An 18,114-nucleotide genomic window follows, 5' to 3' on the forward strand; every position below is an offset into this window, starting at 1 on the left:
AGTCAACCCATCTCTTCACATGCATGAACGAGGCCAGAATATTATCTATTGGCCAGAAAAAGAATGGAAACTGATGAGTATTTACTCTTACTCTGGAGTAGCACCAGTGGTAGATAGGTAAAATATGTACAGAGTTTACAATAATTTCTCCATGGATTGGAGACTGTCACTTACTCATTTCTCTCCTGTGGGCCTACATTTAAATACATGGACTTTGGGTTATGGTGGAGTTGTGACTCAGAAATCCAAGCCAGATTTAATCTCTCATTTGATTTGTAACATAAAAGTTATCTGTTAGTAACAGTAAGCTATTATCTCGCTGCACAAGTTTCCAAATTGAACTGGGATAATGCAATAAACCGGTGTTTTTGGTACCACTGTGGTACCTCTCTGTCCAGCTTGCAATGTGGAAGTGAAAACCATACATTAAATGCAAGACATGTTGTCCTTTCATTTCAGATCCTTTTTTAACAGGGAATAGGGAGTTTAATTTAGACTATCCCTCTGCAGTTGCCATAAATTACCTAAAATCTAATTTGCAGCGTTGAGCAGAATTTATGCATTTTGAACAGCATGTTATTTTTTTTTGTTTTAAATGACTATTTCACATTTAAAAAAAAGCAAATGCACATAAAATGTGTCCATTCGTTCTGGATTGGGTGAAGGATCCATTTCCTAGTATGAAGGGTGGGTGGGTGGAGGCAGTGGCAATCAGGAATTAGGAATCTCTGCATACCTGTAGCCAGAAATGGGGGAGAAAAGTTTGTTTCTATCTTTGTGTTTTGTTTTGACTGTCTCCAGCCAGCAGAGAAGATCTCTTCCATTGCCAATTCATTTATTTTTTCTTATTATTTATTTTTCTTCCTCCATCATCTTAGACAGTGTTCACTCAGCCAAGATCTTATTTCTGCCTCCCAGCGAAGCTGACATGCCAGCAACCCGCCAACCCATAAATCTTTCCTTCCTTTTACTTTTGTTCCAAAAAAAGATTTAGCCAAGTTTTGCCTGGAACAAAAACTTGGCCTGACATGGCTAGTATCTGTCTATCTTGATATTCTATCTATCTATCTATCTATCTATCTATCTATCTATCTATCTATCTATCTATCTATCTATCTATCTATCATCTATCTATTTATCTATCTATCGTCTATCAATCATCTAAAAATAAAGCTACAACTCAAAAAATAAACACCTCTCCTCCAACAAACATATCAAGTATCAAACAGATTTCTAAATTTATTTTAGGGGGGAAATTAATGGTTCTATAACTTTATAAAAATATCTGCTACAGAAAAACATATTGGGTCATTTTGTATTCACGGATAACATTGTTTTCCAACCACAGATGAGTCACATGAATCCAATTGTTAATATTATTATTTTTCCAGTTTCTGGAAATTATTTCTACTCTTCTCAACAAAACAATTCTCATTGGAACTCAAACCAGCTTCTATGTGGTCCTACTCATATTATTATTCTTTAGCACATTGTGTTGTGCCCAGGTAGTGTTAATGGTGGACTCTTCAACCAGGACGTTGACCTTTCAAATCTCATCCTAACCATGAACTCACTTAAGTGGGCTTTGGCCAATCAATTCATTTATTCCCCTGGAGACATTCAAGAAAGCTACCGAGGGAAGGAATTGAGGATCCTTGTAAATCTTGTTCTTTCCACCTCCAGTCTTGTCCTGCTGATGGAACAGATCTGATTACCTTCAGCTCAGTGCAAAACAGTATGACTCACATGAGTTCCCTTTGGTTATGCAGAGCTTCTGCTCCTATAAATCATTCTTCACAGAGTTCGAGAAAGGCGATTACAGGTGAATTCTGGAAGTTGAAGAATTCTGGGAGTTGAAGTCCACCAGGCTTAAAGTTGCCAAGGTTGGAGACCTCTGCTTTACGGGGAACCTTTAGCTGTTTCTTTCAACATACAAAAACAAAAACTCCTCATGTGGAAAGAGAGAATAAAAAACAACCCTGATAGGATGACAGCATTAACCTGCTTTGCAGGTTGATTGTCAAAATGAGAATAGTATACAGGTAGTCCTTGACTTAACAACCATTCATGTAGCGATTGTTCAAAATCACAACGGCACTGAAAAAAGTGAGTTACCACCAATTCTTACACTTCGACCATTACAGTATCTCTGCAATAATCAAAATCTGGGTGCTTGACAAACGACACATGTTAATGACAATTGCAGGATCCCGGAGTCATATGATGGCCATTTTGACCTTCTCAACCAGCTTCCAAAAGACAAAGTCAGAGGGGGGATGGGACCAGACCCATTTAACAACTGTGTGATTCATTCACAACCATGGCCAAAAAAACATGGCCAAATGAAAATTGGGCCTGGCTCCCTTAAAAACGGCCTTGCTTAGCCCAGAAATTCTGGTGTCAAATGTGGTAATAAATTGAGGACTACCTGTAGAGGGATGAACACTGATGACAACAATGATTTTTCCAATTAATGGGATTTATTTGCAAGTCAGCATTTTGAGGAGTGGGATGCCAGAAAATGAAATGGAGATGGGGAAGGAAAGTGACTTGTTAAAGGTCATGCCATGAGTCAGAACTCAGAATAGAGCTTGGGTCATCTGAGTTTATGGCCAACATCTTATCTGCCAAGCTTGGTTAATTGTTTATATCTTTTTTTAACTGTTTTCCTTTTAACTTGAAAGGCAGCCCTAAGGTTTTTCCCCTGCTTTTTTGCTTATGAGTTTAAAAACACCGAAAATTTAAATAACTTTACATCGCTTAGAAATATGAATCCTTCTAACTCAGGTTTGGTAAACAGCTAGCTGGATTTTCAGTCTGGGGATTCCCTGGCGATTCTGGGAAGGGCTGAATGATAAACGTTCATTCTACAGGTGGTTATCTACTAAATGTGTTGGCTTTCAGGCTTAGAACTGAATCAGGGAAGAGAAAACTTATGAACGAATACAACCTGATCAGAAGTGGTTGCACTGACCAGAAGGTGACCTTGTCCTAAAGAAGGAAAGAATAAAGAAATAATAAAAATGAAAAATAAAGTGTGCAGAGAAGAGCAACAAAGGTAGCGGGGCATGGAAGTGGACAGTGAACAGTTAAGGGAACTAGATAAACATGGATGGGGTGAGGGACATCATAGCTGTCTTCCAGTATCCAAGAAGGAGGATTTTGATTTATTCTCCAAAGCAACTTAGGGCAGGATAAGAAGTATTGGGTAGAATCTTGTTAAAGAGGGATCCAACTTAGAGGTAAGGAGACATTTTCTGACGGTCAGAACAATTAATCAATGGAACAGTTAATCACTGGAGGTTTTCAGAAATAAGCCGAACAGCCATTTGACCAAGATGGTGATAAGGTTTTCTGCTTTGACAGGGGATAGAACTAGAAGACCTCAAAGGTCCCTTCCAGCTTTATGATTATGTTCTAGAGAGAAATGTAGGTGAAGAAGAGTCCTCTCATTCATGACTACCAGTGCCTTGTTCCAAGGCAATGATAGGATAAGGATAAACCCCATGTACCATTCTGCCAGTGACCTCGTCACTCATCATACCACTGACAGCACACACCATCTTTTCCTCGTTGCCATAGTACTGCAAACTTCTTCAGAGGTTTCTTCTCCACCCTCCCTGGCCCTCCTAGAGTTTCAGTTACACTCTCCACCCTAAAGGATCATGAGACGCAACAAATTCCTCCTTGCTACCAGCTGAGCTATCCAGATGTACAACCAAAGCAGAAGAATGCAGTGGTGGAAACCATAATCTTCAAAGCCATGGGGAAAATAACTCCAAGGTGGTCCCTGAAATGGATTGATAAAACCATGGATGTTGGGAGAAATCGGGGCAGGGAGAGACGGAGAGTTCAGATTTCAGTTACAGCGTGGCAATTGGCAGCCGGTTGATTTGAGCAACTTTGCACTCCAGGTGTGGCAACTTCAGCAAAATGGCTCTTCTCTTTGGGAGCCCCACCCCTCCCCAAAAAAGGCAGACACACTTCCTTTTCCATGACATTGAACGATGAAGGTTAGGAAAAACCAGGTATATTTTTTTGGACATAACTTTTTACCTGTGTCGGCTAAATGTTATTTCACATTTTTCATTTCCCCGTGAGCTAATTATGAAGTTTCCACCACCTTCCCTTAAAGTTGTGTTAACTCTTCCAAACTGCAGCCACCCATGGCCTTCTTGTCCTCGAACCCCACCCAAATACGGAAAGTACCATTATAGCCCAACGACTTTAATGTGCTAAGATGAAAGACTTTGCTAAGCAAAAATGCTTCCCTGTAATGATTTCAATCTTCCAGACTTTGTGGTTGTGTGTGTGAGAGTATAGATTTTGAGTGTCATTGATTTATTACTTTTTAATGGCGTTTGTGGTTTCCTTGGTGTCTCCGCTGAAAACTATGGAAAAATCTTGATAGCAAAACAGTTTTTAAGTAAACTATGTTGTTTTTCCTGCTACATTGTTTGCAGAAAAATGATTTTGCTACCATGCTTTCTTCGTCAACCTAAATATTTTACTTATTTACAAGCATCCATGCTCAAGTAACATGGAAAGTGTATGAGCATACATATGCACAAACACATGCTTCTGAATTTACTTGGCTTGTGTTTTTAAGTACATTGACTTGGTTCACACTCATGTCTCTAAATACCTGGGACAAAACCCTTCTGTTGTAGATTTTTACTCTCCTCTTATTCAGAAAATGTACCAACAGTTATTAAAGGTAGACATTTCAGAATAAAGAACGCTCCAAATTACAAAAGTGTTTCGAGTATCAAATGCATAAAATGTGAGAAGTGCAAACAACAATAATGCCCATATAATATCATGCTTTAGATATGTTGAATTTTTCACATGCCAAACAAGTCCAGACGTAAAATAAATTGATGTGTCCAAACTTCCAATGGAGACAAGCTGTAAGGTATATTATATTTATTTCACAATAGCCTCTAGAACACTGATTTGTGAAGTTGGCTCTGCTTGCCAATAGACCATTAATTTTCTTTTTAAAATGAAGAAAATGAAATGGGGTTTTACAATATCTGCACTGAAACTCTTATACCTTATTATTCTTATACCTGTAATCTTGTAAGCAATTGACAAATAAATAAATAAATAAATAAACTCATTTACCTTCAGTACTATAGATGAATTTCCTGAAGTCCATAAATGCTTCTTCTCAGGTTGTAAGAAAGTAACAGCCAGCCATGCCTTGATGTTCTGCTTCTTGGACTGTCCAATGCTAATTTCTAAGGATGAAAATCGAAGCAAATGGCATGTCAGAGGCTGGAACAGCTGCATAGGCCTTAACTAGATCACGATGCAATCTACATGTCTTCCACCCCAGTTTTATGATTTTGTATATTTAATTCGAAACGCATGGTGGTCCATTCAGGACTGAGAGCCTTGAACAGGGAAGAGAAACTACCTTCCTTGTACTAATAAAATCCTCTCTTTTCCGATACCACCCCCAATCGATTGGTGCCTGTAGGCAGTGGTGGGATTCAGCCAGTTCTCACCACTTTGGGAGAACCGGTTGTTCTTTCTGAGTAGTTTGGTGAACTGGTTGTTGGAAGAAATCATAGGGCAGGGAACCGGTTGTTAAATTACTTGAATCCCACCACCGCCTGTAGGTAATCACTTAAAGCTTATGCTGCATGTGGAACATGGTTTTTTTAAGCAAAAGAAAGACAATGAAGGCACTAAAAAGAAGGATCACCTCTATCCTGTCTTCGGTGGTCCCAGTTGACGTACTTATGTTATCCACTATGTACTGTGCATTCATCAAATCTTGATCAAAGTAGATCTGGGACCTTAAAGATGAAACAATCTGTCTAGCCAACCTCTCTCAGTAATGCCTTTCTTTCTGATGTTTATTTCCCAGGCTCCTCTTCTCTCCGGGCTTATCCACTCATCTCTGTCATTACCAGACAGCCTTCAGCAGTCTCTCACTTCATTCCTGCAGTGAGCACCTCTCGGGTTCTCTCACCACTTCCACCTTCGGGAAACATCTGTTCAGAGACCCAAGCCAACGAAACTCATGGAAGCAGTGAATCCGAGACAGAACAGCCCATCCTCCCCTTGAAAAAGCCTCGCCGCAGCCGGACCATCTTCACAGAGTTGCAGTTGATGGGACTAGAGAAGAAATTCCAAAAGCAGAAGTATCTGTCCACCCCAGACAGGTTGGTGGAGGAGAGATTGGGTTGGTTGGGAGGGTGGGTGAAAGAACAAACCAACTGGTTGAGAAGACACTGATGCTTTGATGGGCAACCTGGTGCTTTTAAAATGTCTTGGACTTCTACTCCCATCAACCTCAGCCAACATGGACAGTGGCAAGGGAGCATGGGACTTAGCTTGTAACGCATCTGGAGGTCATTTAGAGGTTTCTGCATTTCTGCACTAGCCTGGTTCTAAGAGGAAGTTGCTACTGAAAATGATATGTCTGTGTCAAATTCCATGTTACGAATTTACCACCAATCACTTATGCAGCCTTAGCGTGGTAAAATTGTCTTCTGAATATTCCAGCTTTGGAGAATCTTTGAAAGTGGGTTGAACTCAAGGCTGAGTCATACATACCCTGAGGACTAGCAGGAATGGTTACACTGGATACCAATATTAGAAGAGGCCGTATCAGTTTTCTCTTTATGAAGTGAGACTTAGTGGCCTTTAAGAAGGCAGCAGAAATCCTGCATGAGCCAAGTTATTATAATATAGAGTTTTGACTACTGCTCTATCATTCAAAATAATGGCTGGGTGAGGACTAAATGGTGATGGTAGAAATGAAAGTTCCCCTAATCCCTCTACAAAATCTAAGAAAATTGGAGGAAAAGGAAGTGGAGAATCGCTTAGAAACAAATATTCATAGGGATTTTACCCCATTTCTCTCTAGAAGTAGGAGTTTCTCTCTGAAATGAAAGGACAACATGTCTTGCATTTAATCTATGATTTTCACCTCCACATTGCAAGCTGGACAGAGAGGTACCACAGTGGTACCAAAAACACCTGTTCATTGCATTATCCCAGTGCAATTTGGAAACTTGTGCAGCGAGATAATAGCTTACTGTTACTAACAGATAACTTTTATGTTACAAATCAAATGAGAGATTAAATCTGGCTTGGATTTCTGAGTCACAACTCCACCATAACCCAAAGTCCATGTATTTAAATGTAGGCCCACAGGAGAGAAATGAGTAAGTGACAGTCTCCAATCCATGGAGAAACTATTGTAAACTCTGTACATATTTTACCTATCTACCACTGGTGCTACTCCAGAGTAAAAGTAAATACTCATCAGTTTCCATTCTTTTTCTGGCCAAAAGTAGAAGTATTATCAGTACTTGACTGAAAAGTTGAGTAAGCTATACCTCAAAGTCACATATAGCCAAGAAGAATCAGAGTTTGCAAAATGAGAATTATCTTTAACTTTCTTGTGTACTCATGTAATCCACAAATCATGGTGCTCTTCAAACAGTGGCCATTGATGTCTTAAACATTCCTATGGATAGATTAGGATCCTATCCTTCTTATTCCAGTTGCACATATAGCTCTGCCTTCTCAAAGGCAGGAGATTGGATAGGCAGCTGACCCTACAGCCTTTAATTTCTGTTATCATTGATGATTGCCCCAAATGCCTAATGGGTAGACCCAGCTAGGTGACATGTGGGCGAACAATTAGTGAACTACTCACATAGAAGGAGAATGTCTTTTTGTTTCTGCTCCATGTTTAACAGGTTAAAGGTGGGTGTGGGGAAAATATCTTCTCTATTTACCATTTGAAAAGAAGACATTCAGAAGTTCTAGATTTAGATAAATTCAAGCGGAGCAATGTATACTGGAGGAATGGCTGATTTGCACTTGGAAGGGCAGGCAGACAGAACTTTCCTTCCACTCCTCAGCCAATAAAAACGCAATCAATAAAATGACCAATCAATAAAAACCAATAAAAGTGACCACACAAAATTATCTCCTAACCTTGAAGGGCAAAGTTGGGCTACTTTATGGGCTACAGAGGGAAGAAAAGACTAAGCAGGCAGATGCTTTGAATCAATACAAAATACCTAGTTTTAATCTTCTATAAGAGCAGGCAACATTGGAGCCTCGTCCGTACCACCCCCTTCAGAAGGGAAATCCTCTGCAAAAGACTTAAAAGGTTTTAAGTCTTTTTCTCGAGTGAGCATTGAAGACAAGGCTGTCTTTCCAGCCACAACAGAGTGGAGTCCCTTAGCTCTCAGCTGTTCAGGTGCTGAGTGGACTATGATGCCTTCTAAGCATGTGAAGATGACTCTGCTCTTGTCTGAAGGCTCGGACTCATAACCGGATCAGATTTCAAAGCACACTTTCCCTTAGAATCAAAGGCTACATGAATAGATCATATCAGTGGAAAATGCATACCAGGCTGTGCGTGTGCTAGATACATGCATACTTGCCAGGGTGGATTTATGGGCAGCGATACTTAGAAGCTGGTTTCCTATGAAAGGGGGGAATCAAATTATTTGCACTAGTTGAGAGCAGATAGGCAGCCAGGGTAGAGCGAAAAGGAGTTGCTAAGAGAAGGAAACCAATTCTGCCTGGCAATTGTTCTAATATTCCTTGCATAATAAGAACCATGGAATGAATGACAGAACGAAGGGGCTCAAAAATTGAATTAAAAGTGTTGGCGTTTCATTCTAGATTGGGTTCTGGGTGCTGAAATTCAGAACAGGAAGGGCTTAATCCATTACCCATGGTGAAGCTGAGCCCTCTGAATGGAGCATAATTTTAATTATTTTTAAAGAAGAACCAACAGTATCAAAGTAGGAAGGCACATCCACCCAATTTGCACAGGTAATTGTAACGCTATAGTTTGACCTTATATCCGTTGGGGAACTCCCAGCCAGCCAAGAGGAAGGGATTAAGAGACCTGGTGGCTCAGTGGTTAAACTGAAGCATTGCAGGCTAACTCTGTCCACAGCCAGGAGTTCGGTGTTCCAGGTTGTCTCAGCCTTCCGTCCTTCTAAAGTTGGTAACATGAGGACACAGATTGTTGGGGGCAATATGCTGACGTTGTTGTTATTAACTGGAAACTAACCTTGAATCCTTACAAAGCCACAAGAGGCATAAGCCTGATCTTCTGCTGAACTTCCAAGAACCTGATCTGTTTGTTCCCAAGGAAAGGCAAGCAATCTTGGGAGATTCTTGTACGATAGGTAGAATACAATAAAATAGTCGATTTGAGTTTTTCCTGTGTGTGTGTGTGTGTGTGTGTGTGTGTGTGTGTGTGTGCGTGTGCATGGTTGCTTGCACCTGACAGTATCTTAACTATCTCTGAATCTTTGCGTGGCTTTAAACATCATAGGTCGGGGATGTCAAACCTGCGGCCGCGGGCTGCAGAGATGGTATTCAGCAGGTTCTGACCAGTTATGGAAAACCGGTAGTGGAAATTTTGAGTAGTTTGGAGAACTGGCGAATACCACCTCTGACTGTCTCTGTCCCCATCTATTCTCTGCCTCCCATCGAGTCCCAGGTGATCGGCTGGGTCTTCTTTGGTTGCCCTGCACAGGAGAACGGAGCTGGAAAGCAGGTTAGTGGGATGGGGAGGGGATGGGGATTTTGCAGTATCCTTCCCCTGCCACCCCCACCAAGCCACACCAGCAAGCCATGTCACACCACGCCCACCAAGCCACACCCACAGAACCAGTAGTAAAAAAATTTGAATCACACCACTGGCAGGCCAGATGAATTGTGTGCTGGTCACACCCAGCCCCAGTTTAGTGAAGGGGGGGAGTTGTGACATGTCACGTGATGATGACATGACAATATGAGTTTGACACCTCTATTATAGGTGGCAAAGCACGCTGCTTTCAGATCTTGCTGAATTGTAACCCCCAAAGTCCCTATAATTCTCAAGAGCCTGTCAGCCATGGTCCCCTTGATCACATTCTCAGGCTGTTGCTGCTCTCTGAGTTGGCTGGTGTTAATGTTGCTCATCATTGTACATGACTAAGCCTGATGAGCAAGGGTAATTTCGTGGCTTTTTGCCTCACACTTTGTGTTTGTTGCTTCTGTTTCCTAGGCAGCCATCAGTAGTTTTCCACAAGTCAGCAACCAATCCGAAAGGGTTACAGGTAATCTAGCCACGATAGGCATGTGTTATCTGGCCCGAGAAGATTAATCTGACTCATTTCCTTTTCCTCAATGGAACGGGAAGACTCGCCTCTAATATGTGATACTTTGGGAATCAATTGATTGATTGATTTGATAAGGAAGGAGCACACCTACTTTCTCAGAAGGCCTCTCCACAGTAAAAAGGTGGATACATTGTGTTATCCAATTTCTCAGAATATTTTCTGGGCAATGTTTATGGTTTGGAGATTCTGAAGATGCCAACTTGATCAATCTCACTGCCCTAAGATACAAACCTAGGCTTGCTAGCACAGGGGACTTTAAACAAGGATTGCATGAACTTTCATGGATAAGGAGTAAATTGTGGTGAGTCCTCCACCCTATCACAGCGCTGGGATTTGTCTGCTTGGTGGAGAAGTTAAAAATAAGAATAATAATCCTCTGATAGATGACACTATTGTTTCTTGTCTATGTCCCCTGCAGCTCTGGACAGCTTGAAAAACAAAATAAATATGGTTTGAAAGTGCACTTTCAGTTGTGGAGGATAGATCACAATCTCTAGCCATTACTTGTAATGACAGGTTGATGAAGCCCCAAGAGCTGAAAGGTTTTTTAGATTCCTTGCCCAAACTGGTTGAGACCTTCTAGTTCAATGTAAATGACTTCCCATCCCATTGCACTCATGTCAGAAGCACCAAGGTGCTTTTGGATTGAAAAAGATGAGCTGGCGACGTCACCATTACCCAGGCAGCTGGAGGCTCTTTTCATGTGCTTGGCAGGAGATGGAGTGAAGGACAAGAGCTCACCCTGTCCCACAGTGGCACCCAGGTCTTGAATGTGGACTTGCTGATCTCATGAACCATGCTAGCTCCACTGTGCTCCTAGCAGCTTCCCATGATCCCCTCTCTTGCAAGATTTTTCAGTTCGGTTCATCCAGTATGTTATATCCGACCAGGAGTGTCAAACTCAATTTCATTGAGGGCTGCATCAAGGTTGTGTTTGACGTTGGGTGGCTGGGTGGGTGTGACCAGGGTGGGCGTGGCCAGGGTGGGCATGGCCAGTTCAACATCACTTGAGTTGAGGGCAGCTGTGGTGGCCTGGGTGAGGCTGGGGGGGATCTGTTTTCATTGGCAGAGGGCTGCAGGAAGCCACTGAGGCCAAACACGGAGCACGGGGTGCTACACACGCCTCTCCCAAGCTGTATTTTCTCTGGCAGAGGCACCACAGGCCAGTTCTTCGCTGTTTCCAGGACAGTCCCACAGGCCAGATCTAATTTGTATTAGACCAAATATGTTTGGGGATCTCTGTATATCAACATATGGAAGCCCACCATTGTCTTAGCATGTTGTATGTATCAGATCATCACATTAAACTACAACATGATGCCTTTGTTTGGACATAACCTGTTAAGTGGGGCACACTACACTGTGTTTTGTTAACCCCGCTATGCTAAATTGTATGATCTCAGCCTATATAGTCGTCGCTTGTTTCCAAACAAAGTACAAATGCTTTTGCCACTCTTCCACAACTGCAAACAAGGAACAAACGTATTGTATACGCTGGGCAGGGCATCTGAAGAAAAAAAAATGGTTGAGAAACTTTAGACTAATTCACCACCACTGGTTGCGCAACTGCTGGTGCATGAAACAAGACAAGGTGCATCATGTTTGTTTATGTTGCCTCCGCACCATTTATGTTCTGGTTCACTAATATTAATCATGGAAAAGGCATAACTCATGAGCAGCACTAGCAAGTTTCATTCAAGTGTCTTTGTTCAGTGAGTTTCATGAGCTTCACTCTGACATCCTGGCTCTGATGATTAGGTAAACACAGTTCTGATATTAGGGGAATACCCTCTGCTATCTGCTGTGTTAGAGAAGACCATGTTGGGCTTAAAAATCAGTCAGAAAGAAGAAAGTAGAACAAGATCTCTTGTTCTTAACAACTATCAATAGATCAGCCAGGATGTCCAACTCCAGTAGTTTTACTTTGCCAAAGTAAAATAAAAAGTCTTTTGCCATAACTATTCTTGCTTTAACATTTCTCAGCCACACTAGTTTCTTATCTCTAAAAAGAAAGGCTTATTTGGTTACCCTTAGCCAGATCTCTGAGAGACAGTAGATCAAATGTTTTAATCCCCAGTTTCTCACAACTGTGATGAATTTTTTTCCTGTTTAGGCAGCTCATCTAACTTGTGAACATGCAACAGAGAACTTTATTTTGCCCACCAATTTTACACTTAATTTGGTCAGTATTGTCCAGCTTTTTTTCTTCTTTAGTGGATCATGTAATACAACAGTTTGTCCAGCAGGAAAACATTTGTTGTTGTAGCTACTTTTAGCTTAAGGGTTTTATAATGGAGAGAAACATGTTTAAAATGGCAAGCTCACCTACCAGATTTATGGCTTCTTGGAGCAAATACCAACAACAACAAAAACCTGATGTCAGTACCCTTCCCGCAGAAGCCAGTAGAATAGTTGGGCCCCAAAAGTAGGACCGTCTTTGACAATTTTGAAGATTGAGAGGAATTAAGAGGAAAAATAAATAGTGAATATCTTTCAATTGCTTCAGATGCCATTTCAATCTTCTGAAATGCTCTTCAGGATGGACACTGGCTTCATCCTGTTCTGCAGTGCACTTCTCAGCATGCCACATAAAATCTAGTACAGCTTCTGAACCAGAGGAAGTTACCTATTCCTTTTTTACAGGGTCATTCTTAATGTAACCAATTTCTTTTTTTATTCTGAACCAGCATGACACAATTCATGTTGCGTAATCTGAAAGCAGAACTGGTAGAAAGGGTGCAAGACATCCCTGCTGAGAAGTAAACCCAATGCTTAGAACCATTTAGTTAATACAATCCCTAAGCAAATTAAAATGTTTGCTTTTAAAAAGCAAATTTAGAGCACAGGCCTTCATTTACTTTCTTAGACTAACTTCCTCTTGAGTTTGGCATGACTGGCTTAGAAACCCTACAATGACCAATATTGTGGCCATTGCGCTTGTTTGATCATTAGTCATTGGTCTTCTCTCATCATTAGTCATGTCCAATTAAGCTGCTGGTCTCTTGATCCACACAATAATGCATGAACCATTTGCTCTCTTTCAATAAGATGCAGTGCAATCAGGTCTTGGCAATGAATGATGATGTCTTCTTGTTCATTAATCTAGATAGTTTCTCTTCTAGGCTGGATCTTGCTCAGTCACTGGGCCTCACTCAACTCCAAGTGAAAACCTGGTATCAAAATCGCAGGATGAAATGGAAAAAAATGGTAAGCATTTAAGGAATTCGGAGGGAGCAATAATGGTTAAACTGAGTGTCGGTTGAGTGACTTCAACAAGATTGAATCTGGCCCTGAGGAACATATCAGTTGATTTCAAGGTGTCTCTAAAACCATAATTAAGCCTACCCACCCCACCAAAAATAAAGGACACCAGGATTCTTTATAAGGTATGGGGTCAAACAATAGCCACAACCTCAAAATGGTGCAATCGAAGTTCTGTTGGTAAAACACATAAACATGGATTGAGTTTTTGAGTGTGTCGCCTTAATTTTATAATCATCATCTGAGTATTGCAAATATTTGTGTGTATTGGTTCACCAGTTTTTTTGTTTTGGCAAGATTATTTTTATAGTTTTTATCTTTGTGGCCTAAGGATGTTTAGCCTTTGACAAAGAAATCTTTATTTTATCCACAATAAAAAACAATACCATAGTTAATTCATGCCAAGTTACGTATGAAGTTTTGGGCACTGGTGTGATTTTTTTCCCTCTAGTTCTTTTTTTTTAAAAACGTCTAGTGATTTTGACTCTAGTTGTTTGTTGTCTCCAGAATTTGCACAATGGTAAAATGTTGATGGGATGGCAGGATGGGATAGATGGGAGGTATAGAAATGTGATGGATGAATAAATCAATAAATGGAAAATAGTGTGCTGCCTGGAGCACCAATGACTAGTGTTCATGATATGGGAAGAATGTTTTCTACTTGCTTTTAATTGTATATCTGACTCACCTCTCAAACAGTGCATATATTTTTATGCATAAAATGTAATAATAATAATAGGCGAGCATGTGATAAATTAGGGGAAATGGCTTGGCAAATGTGTAAATTAGGCAAAAATGCACAAAATGTTAATAACGGGGGAGGAGATCATTAATGTCAACCAATGTAGGGAGAGGGTGTATTCAGCTGGTTCGGACCAGTTCTGGCATATTGGTAGTGGAAATTTTGACTGGTTCAGAGAACCTGTAAATACCACCTCTGGCTGGCCCTGCCCCGCCTCTTACAGAAGTCCCCACACCCCCCATTTTGGCTCCCAGGTAAATGCAGGCTTGCTAGGTCCAAAACGGGGTGCAGGGGGAAGTGCGATGCGGCCCCCCTGCAGCTGGTTTTTGCTCCTAGGAGGCTTCAGGGTGGCTTACTAGGCCCAAAATGGGACATGAGGGAGTGCAGCACAAGCCCCCCCACACACACACACCCCGTTTTGGCTCCCAGTTTAGTGCAGGGAGGCTTACTAGGCCCAAAACAGGATAAAGGAGGAGGGGTGTGGCACAGCCCCTCCCCGCCCAGCCCATTTTTGCTCCCAGGGAGGTGCAGGAGACAGAGTGCTGCCTGTCACACCCCCTGGCCACACCCAGCCAGCCAGTCATTAGGGCAGAAAACCGGTTGTTAAATGATTTGAATCCCACCACTGAATGTAGGGCATTGAGCAAAATAAACTTAAGATGGAGACGACACAAAGAAGCAAAAATCGGTCCATTCGCCTCTCTGTAACTTGGACAATGGGATTATAGTACAGCCATAACAGCTTTGTTTATTTATTTTTTTCCAGGTCCTGAAAGGAGGGCAGGAGGCACCCACAAAGCCCAAAGGCCGCCCAAAGAAAAATTCCATTCCCACCTCAGAGGAAATCGAAGCAGAAGAAAAGTTGAACAGCCAAACTCAGCCAGACGTCTTGAAGGAAAGCCAAGCAGAAGAAGACTGTGGGTTGACCAAGGAGCAGTTGGGCTCCTCTTCGGAAACGGATGGATCTCCTAAACACATAGCAGAGGCATCTCCAGGGCTGACAACCTCAAGTTAAGAGGCACCTCAAGGCTCCCCCAGGGGACAATGCATAAACTGGATTTCCCTGCACCTTGTGCCTTAAGATATCAGTTGGTGTGATAGGTGACGGTTGGATGAAGAGATCCAATGTTAACCAGGATGACTTCTTGACTCCCAGTGTCAAGTATACACTTTCCCTACACGTATCCTGGAATGAGAAATTCTCCCCAAAACTGCATGCTTCAGAGATTGGCGCTTCCAAAACAACACAAGCGACTCAACTCCTCATGTTTCCACGAGAAGAAGCATTTTACGGACTTCAGCATGCTGAAGATACTGGTTCTTTTTCTTGCCATAATTGGTGTTGTTGTTGTTGTTATAATTATTATTCAGAATGCTTTAAAATGGATTCTAAGTAGCAACTACCAAAGAACAGGATTCCCACCGTTGCGTTTTGTAAATGTGCCAATGCAAAGCATTTTCGTGGGTCATTCAAAATAGGGGGATATCTCCCATTATGCTGGCCAGAGAGTGATTTTGGTGGCAGTCAAGAGAAATATTAATGATGCTCTCGAATTGTGAGTCTTGGGTGAGCTAATTTTCTAAAAGATCATCTAAGCCACCAGGCGAGGGAGAAGAAGCAAATGTCCTAGGAAGAGCTGCCTTGACAGCAAACACATTGATTTGATCAACCATGATCAGGGGCTGATTTTAGTAATTTAGTAGGCTGAAGTTGCGATCCAGAACTATGGCTGATACACACAGCTCCATACTGGCTGCTCTTTATCCTCATTGCACTGTAAGTAAATTATATTGTTCCATACAATACCAGAATCAACATCAGAGGCTGGAATTTTGAGGAGCACATCAAGTTCTCTGGAGATGATCAGTGGCAAATCTGAATGGATACTGCCAGCCCAACTCTGCTATTTACTCAACTTGCTTCTCTGAGTAGAAAGGCAATAACAAGAGGGAGGTGACATAATAGCAGTCTCCAGTCCCCTCTATCTAGACTGTGGTCTGGGTTTAACTTAGTAGAAGAAGGCTTGTGTGGTGGTACTGGAGACAGAGAAGTGATCCACTTGGGCATAAGTGTATCCTGAAAAGATCTTGCACGAGAGTCTTCCACAACTGGATCACTGCCAGATTGACATATTTCTTCTGGAGGACCCTTGAGCAGAATGACAGTGCATACAATTTAATGGCTTCTTTCGGTACAGAGAATATGACTGGAGCTCTAAAGCAAGTTTTTCCTTCAATCATCTGGAATACTGTATTACCCTGGAAATGAAGTGGAAGTTAATAGGAGAGCAAGCAAAACACTAGAATATAATATTTCCCCGAGGGGTAACTGTGCAATGAATTGTTAAGAATTCAAGCTGCCATAATCAAAAGCCAGTTTAGCCTTTATATGTTCACCTCTGGCCAGTTTATGTTAAGGAGCAGCAGCTAAGAGTTTCCTTCAGCCTCTGTTGCTATCTCCTTTGTAAGTTTCTTCCATTTTTAAAAATGAAATCATCGTTTTAAACAAAGCATCCAAAGTGTGCATCAAAATCGTATTTGAAAGCTGTTTTTTAAAAAATGTTATTTGCTCCTACACACCATTTGTATTTTTAAATGTTTGTTCCCTCAAGGTAAAGGTTTGCAAGTATTTTTGATGCCTTTGTGCCAAGAATTGTATTAAAATGTTGGTGATGGCAGAAGCTCCAGAGTTACTGAATTTTTATCTATTTGCAAAATGGATGAAACAAAGATCAGGTCAGTTTACTTGATATGAAATTTGTCAGGGTAGTCATTACTGGAAACAGCCCAATCTCACAAGCCGTGTGAGATTCAGGCTTGCTCACACGTTGGGAAATGTCATCACTTATTCAATTAACTATATTCTTCTGAGTAATGAGTTCCAGCAAATAGATATGCTATTGTGATGCAATCCAGCTTTTAAAGAAAAAAATACCTGCGAACCAGACTGTCAGAAGAGTCAAGAGGGTTCCCACAACTGTCTGGTGCCCTTATTTTACCAAGTTGCACATCTGATACACGTAAGGGAGGGGCAGGGCTTTGATGCAGTCATTGGGATTGAAGTTCTTCACCCTTTGGTGGATGGAGCCAAATTCATACAATTATAACAATATAGATCAAGGGTGTCCAACTTTGGAACTTTAAAACCTGTGGACTTCAACTCCCAGAATCCTCTACTCCAGATCAGTTCAGGAAGAGTCTTCATGTCCATCTCTTTCCATCAGTTTTGGAAGGTTCCATTTGTTGTTGTGGTGGTTGCCATTTCCCACCTTGGAACTGTTTCTCCTGTTTAGCAATGCAGGTAAAGAGCACTAAACCATTCACCCAGGAAAACAAATCATGAACCTGAGAGGAAAAAAAATTGCAGGAGAGGGATTGCGTTTTATTTTCCAGTCCTGTGTGCCAAAGTTTAGATAACCATCTTGTTTCCTACAGTCTTGTTAAAGGGTGCTTTTTTTTTTGCCCATATGCTGCAAAGAACTGTATCAAGATAACCTTTATTTTTTAATTAAAAAATAAAATGTGTAAATAAAGGAGTCAATGGAATTTTCTCTCTCTCTCCTCTCTTTCTTCCTTAACATCCAAGCTTCCACGGAGCAGAAGTCCCTTTATATACATTACTTTGATATGTGATGGGTGATGGCTATCAACTTAGCTAGGGATCAATAACTATTGGCTTTGATGGCAGTGGACTGCCTCTGAGAGTAATCTATTGTCAGCTTCCTTGTAAAGTTGGTTGGCACTATGGAGAACAAACTGGTAGACTAGATGGGTCAGAGGTCTCATTCAGCAGAGCACTCCTTATGTTCTTATGTATTTATGTCCCTTCTAGTCCTCTGATTCTATGACCTATAGCTATAGTGAGACAGAAGATAACGAATAGCCTGCATTCCCATATACCTTAAAAGCATACTACAACTTGCTAGATAACTCCAGACAATGATGATGGTA

At 41.3% G+C, this 18,114-nt stretch overlaps 1 protein-coding gene across 1 annotated transcript in view; it reads left to right on the forward strand.

Annotated features, from left to right (window-relative positions):
• The window catches only part of BARX2 (BARX homeobox 2), a 42,352-nt gene extending 24,638 nt beyond the window's left edge, over nucleotides 1-17,714 (forward strand). Inside the window, exons 2-4 of the mRNA XM_026709017.2 lie at nucleotides 5,879-6,176; nucleotides 13,283-13,367; nucleotides 14,930-17,714. Coding sequence (XP_026564802.1) covers nucleotides 5,879-6,176; nucleotides 13,283-13,367; nucleotides 14,930-15,178 — 632 coding nt within the window. The 3' untranslated portion in view covers nucleotides 15,179-17,714. The remainder of the gene's footprint in view (nucleotides 1-5,878; nucleotides 6,177-13,282; nucleotides 13,368-14,929) is intronic.
• Nucleotides 17,715-18,114: the final 400 nt, after the last annotated feature.

The sequence above is a fragment of the Pseudonaja textilis genome, chromosome 9 (genome assembly GCF_049901715.1).
Source record: "Pseudonaja textilis isolate UNSWEBS1 chromosome 9, rPseTex1.2, whole genome shotgun sequence".
Taxonomy (NCBI): domain Eukaryota; kingdom Metazoa; phylum Chordata; class Lepidosauria; order Squamata; family Elapidae; genus Pseudonaja; species Pseudonaja textilis.